The sequence below is a fragment of the Schistosoma mansoni genome, chromosome 2 (genome assembly GCF_000237925.1).
Source record: "Schistosoma mansoni strain Puerto Rico chromosome 2, complete genome".
NCBI lineage: Eukaryota > Metazoa > Platyhelminthes > Trematoda > Strigeidida > Schistosomatidae > Schistosoma > Schistosoma mansoni.
This window is the reverse complement of record NC_031496.1, coordinates 31,412,852-31,420,598: the sequence shown is the minus strand read 5'-3', so window position 1 is coordinate 31,420,598 and position 7,747 is coordinate 31,412,852. Positions and strand designations below refer to the sequence as shown.

The 7,747-nt window shown below is 37.5% G+C and overlaps 1 protein-coding gene across 1 annotated transcript in view; it reads right to left on the bottom strand.

Moving 5' to 3' along the window:
- The window catches only part of Smp_095910 (putative signal recognition particle receptor alpha subunit (sr-alpha)), a gene marked incomplete at its 3' end in the record, with an annotated part of 12,871 nt that extends 7,864 nt beyond the window's left edge, over positions 1-5,007 (bottom strand). Inside the window, exons 1-7 of the mRNA XM_018796370.1 lie at positions 4,841-5,007; positions 4,720-4,803; positions 4,492-4,688; positions 4,312-4,457; positions 4,183-4,276; positions 1,989-2,337; positions 1,376-1,765 (exon numbers count right to left, since the gene is read on the bottom strand). Of these exons, the coding sequence (XP_018650590.1) occupies positions 1,376-1,765; positions 1,989-2,337; positions 4,183-4,276; positions 4,312-4,457; positions 4,492-4,688; positions 4,720-4,803; positions 4,841-4,957 (1,377 nt within the window). The 5' untranslated portion in view covers positions 4,958-5,007. The remainder of the gene's footprint in view (positions 1-1,375; positions 1,766-1,988; positions 2,338-4,182; positions 4,277-4,311; positions 4,458-4,491; positions 4,689-4,719; positions 4,804-4,840) is intronic.
- Between the last annotated feature and the right edge of the window lie 2,740 nt (positions 5,008-7,747).

Genomic DNA, 7,747 nt, shown 5'->3' with positions numbered 1-7,747 from the left:
TAAGCGAAGATGGATATTGGATTCGAGTCCCAGAGTGAACATCAACAAATCTGAGGTGCAAGTACATCCAGCTGACGAGTCCCAAATAGGACGAAACGCGCGTCAAACTGAATTCCACTGCTAGCCACTATCCATCTTTGCTTACCATGCTTGTGAATTTAGGCTATATCGAAGCAATACACACAGTATACACATATGTCAATAAGAGACTGACCAGTTGCAGTCCTAAACATCAATGGGAAGATTCAAACAAACAATACTAAGTTGAATTTAACTGATAAGACTGTATATATTCATCAAAGAAACCGGTTAGAATAGTAAATAAACATCTATCATAGAAGCCAGAAAGAGTGAGTACATTTACACTTGATAATTCTATTTAAAGTCAAAAATCATTGACTGTTGATCTGAGCGATGTTGATCAGGGTATGACATAATAATTACGACCGATGGTTGGGGAAACCTTAGGTGATACTGTTCAAAATCAATCACAGAGTAATGCAAATGTTTTGATTATTTATCTTCCACTGAATTGTGCATTTCAATATTATTTCACAATATTTAATTTTTCTATTCATTAATACTAGTATATCGACTCCTAAACTATATCTTCTTTGGATAAGTTCACGTCATACTGATGTGATATGGTAGCTTGGGCAACTACATATTTTTGTCAGGTCTTACTCTAAGTTACGGTTCAGTGATTAAAGTCAACCAGTCATATGTGACGAGGAACCTAGAACATACGTACATCGGTTTAAGTTACCACACCACGTTAGCATAGCGAGATGAAATTATAAAGCCGATTCCGAGATTAGTAGAAGTAGTAACAGTATTGGTAGTAGAAAAGATCAAGTCTAAAAAGAGAATAAAAAGCATAACGGGATTTCTAGACTCATGATATAAAGTATCAAATCATCCCGCAGAAAATGAATATTCTGTAGATCATTAATTTATCTCATGAGCAGTTATACATATAGTCTGAATATAAGCACTTTAACAAGCCTTCTTATATTCACAGAATATTCTTTTCTACATACCAATCCTTTCACGCACAAATCGAGTGATGGTACTTCTTTAAAATAATGAAAAGTCATTATTTGCACGGTAGATAAGTAGCTTGGTGGTTAAATCACTCAGTTTCCAATAATCGGTTTGTAGGTAGGTTCGTATCCTGTTCCAGCTGTTTTCGTTTAGATACGTCGATAGTATTACTGGTCTATGCAAAAACTGTGACCTAAAGCAGAGTGCACAAATCTGTACTCGGTTGCTGACTTGCTGGTTATTACATAAGATACACTTTAGCACAAAAACAACTTTGATATGCACAAATGAAAACAAATATTTGTAGTAATAACTTAGTTAAATGACACACCTTAGCCAGATTTGTCGATTTTCCAACACCATTAACACCACAGAAAACAATACTGTATGGTCTTCCTTGAGTACGCGCATCCAGTGCATCACGAAGAACATCGACTCGGCGACCAGAAACTAAAATTCGAGAACAAACTTCTTCCAAACTAGCTCGAACACGGGGGTAAATCCTTTCAAACGTTCCGAGCGATGTGCCAACAAGGCGATCAGCAACGTTCGAACAAACTCTATCAGCGATTGACATAGCAACATTTTTACCAACAAGGCGTTCTCTAAGTTGCTCAAGACAAGGTGCAATGTCTTCTCGAGTTAAAACACGCCCAGAACCACCAGTAATGCGTAAACCACGCAATAGACTTGAAGCAAAACCACCATTGAGATAACCTGACTATTATAAATAAAAAGAAAATGCACACATGATTTTCCGATCTTTTAAGATTTTAGACATTTTTTTAAATCGATTATTCATAATGATCTACAGAGCCAAACAGGCTGAGTAATTTATCTCCTCATTTATTCGAATTTAAAATAAAACAAGTATCTATTAGGACGTAAAATTAGACATTAAATGGATAAAGGAGGACTAAACCAGTCCAAGTAGATTGACGAACCTTTGTTTGTTTATTATCAAGTGAACTCTTTTGAAGTTGAGAGTCAGTTGATAAACCATTCTGTTCCACTGATTCATTCTCTTTAAGCTCTAAGGAATCGACGTCTTCATCACCTGAAGAGACATTAACTTCATCTAAATCATCTTTCATTGTCCCACGGAGACGAGATAGCGTTTCTATTTCCGTGGCAGAAAAGTTATAATCAGATTTTTGGTTTCCTGTTGACTCTGTATGATTCATACCACTAAAATCCAAGGCTGCTGCCTCCTCACCAGTTGCTGAGTTATCCCACCGACGGCTTTCTTTGATTTTCTTACCATTAGGTTTTTGCATAGGTGACAATGAAGGGCTAGACGAATATAAGGAAACATGTTAAGTACCAATAAAATAAATATGGAATCAATAATTGGGAATGATATATATATATATATATAAACTGATGTTAAACACTGTTTTGTGGAACATCATATATTCTTCGATAACTTCGATTTTGATTATTACCCCGAAGAAGTCCAGATAAGTCTGGTGGACGAAACGTTGGGATTATTCAAAATTCAACCGCCAAAATTAGTTCAAATCACAACTTTCACAGATGTCTTCTCTACACTTGGCGTCCAGTTTCTGTCTAACTATTCGTTCAAACACTGACGAATATTTGTATAGACTTGAAGATGATTCTGATAAGCGTTAGTAATTTGTTGCAGAGATGTAATCGAAATCTTAATGTGATTCAGAAGGTAAGTGCTATCAATTCATATACACTTTTTAAGTAATCTTGTAAAATCAATAAAAATTTCATACATTTTATGTCCAACACGCCCAAACAGAAGTAGGTAGTTTTCTTAAGGGGCCAATTTTCTAGCCTTTGACCTAAAGGTCTAATCCGCAAAGCAGTGGAGCAACGTAAGGTGATGCAGTCCCATGGTAGCCGGTGATCAACGATTAGTTCATACGCCATTTGTTTCAGTGACTATAATGCCACATATGTAGGTGAAACATCAAAACAACTAAATGTGAGGATGAAGAAACACAAACTAAGCTTAAAGCACATTCCCAAATCCTTAATTGATGTAAGAAAACTCGAAAGGAAACCAGCGATAGCATTACACTCGATAGAGTCGGGTCGCACAATTGATTTCAATGGCATGATAATCCTTCAAAAAGTCTTTGGTTTTTACAAAGAAAGACTAACAGCCGAAGCCCTATACATATGGGCAAATCCAAAAAGTATTAATAGGAGGGATGGAATACAATTGTCCCGTAGCAACTAATAATTAATGAGTAAACCTGAACTCATTCCATTTTATTTATCTCTTATCTGAATAACAACAATTACATTCAACGGTTCTAATCAGTTATCTAAATATGTTAAACAATTAACTGGAACAATAAAAAATAACACGAAAATTCTTTTATATCCTGTTACAAATGCATTCTTCCTCTTTAGTCCATCCCTTTATCTTGTTTATTTATCTTCGTTTTATGCATGCTGTGATATTTTTGATTCATATCATATGTAAAAACTGTATGTTTTCTCAAAATTCTCCGGCCAGAGACAAGACATAGTGAATGAAATTTCCTTTCAAACCACTTAAGTATACAAACAATCTTATCTTAACACTTCGTTTCATACCACATGTCTTACACATTCAAGCAAATAACTAATTTAAACATTGTTAACATTGATTGGGTAACTTATTTAATATACAGTGAACCAGAGAACCATGTACCTATTTATGTTCGATAATTTTAATGTTTGATTAAGTTTCCTTGGCAAAGCTTGAATTAGATTGCCAGGCGAAACGGATTTACTTCACAGTCATTCGCTGAAATTTTACGAATAAATTATTCCTCTTTATTGGATAGTTGGTTCTCCTAGTAAGGTGTGAATGAACTATAATTCCATTGGACACTGATTACATTGCGAATGAAAGTTGAAATCCAGGTGGAGCAATGTGAAATATTTGGGAATAGCATGCACTAGGCAGAGAATGAAGAAAACATGCAAAAGTAATCGCGTTTAAATAACATACAACTTCGTCGATTACGTGAAGTCTGGAACTATTAGACTAGAGAATATCAAGAAAAGTCGACGTAACAAAGAGTCTGATAAGAATACAACAGTATGAGATGCTATGTTTTACAACAGGGTAAACAACAAAACCGAAGCAACAACAATAATCAAGAGATTTACCTTTTTGGTTCTTTACTCTTCTTGGATCCCTTAAACTTTGCAGCCAGTCTAAGTCTGTTCTGTTCAAAAGTGTCGATGCCATTTACTGGAAGCTCTAAGAATATTGTGATAACTTCAGAGCGAAAATACCTTCCAATTTGGATTCTGGAACTAGACTTTCCTTTTGGGCGATAGGAGTTTCTTTCACATCAACCTCAGTATTTTTACCCTTTCGGACAATCATAGAGGCGACAGTCTTTTTTGACTTATCAGAATCCTCAAACTTCCGCATCTGTCTACACAGCTATATGAATCAAAAACTGAATTTACTTGGCACCTTTACGAAGGTCCCGAAACTCGTCTTCAGTACGTTTCAGAGTAGCTTGATAAATAGGTAAAAATTCGTCGTAAGATCCAGTTATGTCGTGGTTAACTAGTCTATTCTTGTACTTGTCCCTAAATTCCAGAGCTATGTCTGTCAAAAACTTATCCACATAGTTTAATTGAAGGACATTTTGATATGCAGCCTGAAAGTGTTACTTCTTCAACAAAACTTACAACAAATAACAGGTTGAATTCATTATCCATGTAAAATTTCATAGCCCTAGAGTCGCAAACAAAAGGTGAGCGACCAGCATTCTCCTATAGAGCATGATTCCCTAAATCGCACAAAACTAACCTCTAATATGAGGGATTTGAGGAATGTATTTATTGATAACCTGAATATATCTATTGATCCGGGGAAACACCACAAACGAATACCGCCTTTTGTGATAATCACAAAGAAGTCCAACATCTTAACTCCAAACGGAACGATACGTTCAAAGAGGTGGCAACGTGTCCTTCACTTAAACAAATACTAACGTAAGCCTAAATCAGTTCTCAGGAATAAAGGTATACTTTTTGTTCTAAGCGCTACTCCCACTTCGTTCAGATTGTTTAGTTCTTTGACTTCAATCGCGCATAATCAGTTACAAAAAGTGTTTTTTTTATCTTCAACTGCAAGTGTGAACATGTTTTGTTTCTTTCTGTGAACTTATAAAACTAACAAACAACACATACGGAAGACATCAGTCTATTTTGTCACGAGGGTGTTTGCAGCGACTCTGTGTAATAAGATACAGATTGTCTTCTTAATGGACTAGGCAGGATTAAAATTTGTGGAGCAGCCAGTAATGGTAACTAAATGTGGAAAATAAATAGTTCTGCAAGTCTTCGAAACGGATACCATCCAGATTAGTTCCACTAAGAACATTACCAGCTGAAGGCATCTGTTCAAGTATGTGGGTTATGTCATGTTCAGACACTCTGTTGCACTGTGATAACTGATCAGCCTCATGTTCATGCACCCAACCTACAATGCAAGCGTACGTTCTTACTCCGACATTCACGAATTTCGACCTCATTGGGAATTAAACCGTTGGATGGAAAGGGATTTCGGACAATGGAATGACGATTTTTTTAATATTCATGACCTTTCATAGAAAGCTATTTATAAAAGGGCAGGGGTATTTTTTCTCGTCCGGTTAATCAATTTTTGATTGTGTCTCAAGGTGTAAGAGTTTTTTTTGTACTTATTTGCGGTGGATTTTCAGTTACAGTAACACAGAAATTTCAGCTATTTGTCTTCAGTGTCTACCACTTTTAGAGCTTTAGAAAAACCTACTTTGGAAATGCTTTCTGTTTCTGTCGTTTTTTGCGTAGTTCTCTCTGTCAGCTTGTAACAGCTAATGTTGATCAGTTAAGCGTTGACCTCACACAACTAAGTTTGTCAAAACAAAGCGCTCAAGAATTTATTCACTTCCTTATTTTGTATAGACATTATATTTCCCATTATCTTACATCAAATGTTAGAAAGATTTGTGTGTTTGAACAGGTAACCTCCCGCGCCACTGTGTCCTTGTCCCACGAGAAAATAAAGACCTATACACTGCTAATCTGGTTTCTTCTATCAATAGAACGAAGGTTACTTACGGGCGCGAAAAGATCACTTGACAATTTTAGGAGAGCAACCAGAACATCATTTTGGTATGCTCATATGCTTCTTTCCGATCAAGGGTAGAATGAGGTATACAATTACGACAAGTGGTATTAAAAAGCGTGAACAAGACTCACACAGGCTGCCGATAAGATGTGTTGCAAACCTCTACTATGTTGTCTGTGTACTGCATGCTGACCTAAAAAGCTAGAAAGATGCCGTCAGGTAAACAGCTAGCAGCAGATGGGCAACCATGCAATCTCGAGGAAGAGACGAGCCTCAACATTACCTACCTATCTACTTACGCCTATTACACCTCATTGAGGATCATGGGTCGCCCACTGGCATTCTCCATCCAACTCTACCCTCCAAAATCCTTCCCAGTTATTTCCCGTTACCAATCACCCTTTTCATACCTGCTTTTATTTACCGGCGTAATGCGTTCTTTAGCCTTCCTCTTTTACACTTCCATCCCGTATTCCAAGTTAGGGCTTGCCTCGTGATGCAGTTTGGTGATTTCCTTAATGTATGTCCGATCCACTTCCAACGTCTTTTCCTAATTTCCTCTTCAGATGGAAGCTGGATTGTCCTCTCCCATAAAAGGCTGTTGCTCATAATATCCGGCCAGTGAATGTTGAGTATTTTGCGTAGATAACTGTTTATAAATACTTGTACCTTCTTGACGATGGATGTAGTAGTTCTCCACGTTTTAGCTCCGTACAGTGGGACTGTCTTGACGTCCGTATTGAAGATTCTGACTTTGAAGTTACTTGACAGTTATTTTTAGTTCCATATGTTCTTCAGTTGTAAGAATGCGTCGTTGCTTTGCCGATCCTCACCTTTACGCCTGCATCCGATTTACCTTGTTCATCAATGATGCTTCCCAGGTACGTGAATGTTTCGACATCTTGCAGAATTTCGCCATCAATTGTGATTGGCACGGCATTCTCAGTGTTGTTTTCGAGGATCTTGCTTTTTCCCTTGTCTATGTCGAGGTCTATTGGTGCACAGGCTACTGCTATATTATTTGTCTTCGTCTGTATTTATTCGTGTATGGGATAGGAGGGTTAGGTCATCTGCGAAGTCCAAATCGTTTGATTGATTCTGAAATGTTCAGTGTATTCCATGCTTCCCCTCAGATGTCGAGGTTTTCATAATCCATTCAATCACCAGAAGAAAGAGGAAGGGGGAGAGTAGACAGCCTTGTCTGACTCCGGTCCTTTTTGGACTGCATCTGCCAGCCGTTCTCCATGCACGACTCTGTACTGTAGTCCATCGTATGAGTTCTGGATAATGTTGAAAATCTCCTCAGGAACTCCATAGTTTCGTAGAAGTCTCCATAAAGTTCCCCTGTCCACACGGTCAAATGACTACTCATTGTCAGGGAAGTTGATATATTGCGACGAGTTCCACTAAAATGATTGTTCCACGATGATCTGTAGTGTCGTGATTCGGTTTGTCCACGACCGGTCCTTACAGAATCCGACCTGATGACCCCGAATTCGGTCGTCTACCGAATCTTTCATCAGGTTCAGAAACACTCTGTTGAAAACGTTTTCTGGTACTGACAATAGTGTGATACATCTATGTCTCGTAGTTGTCTGATAT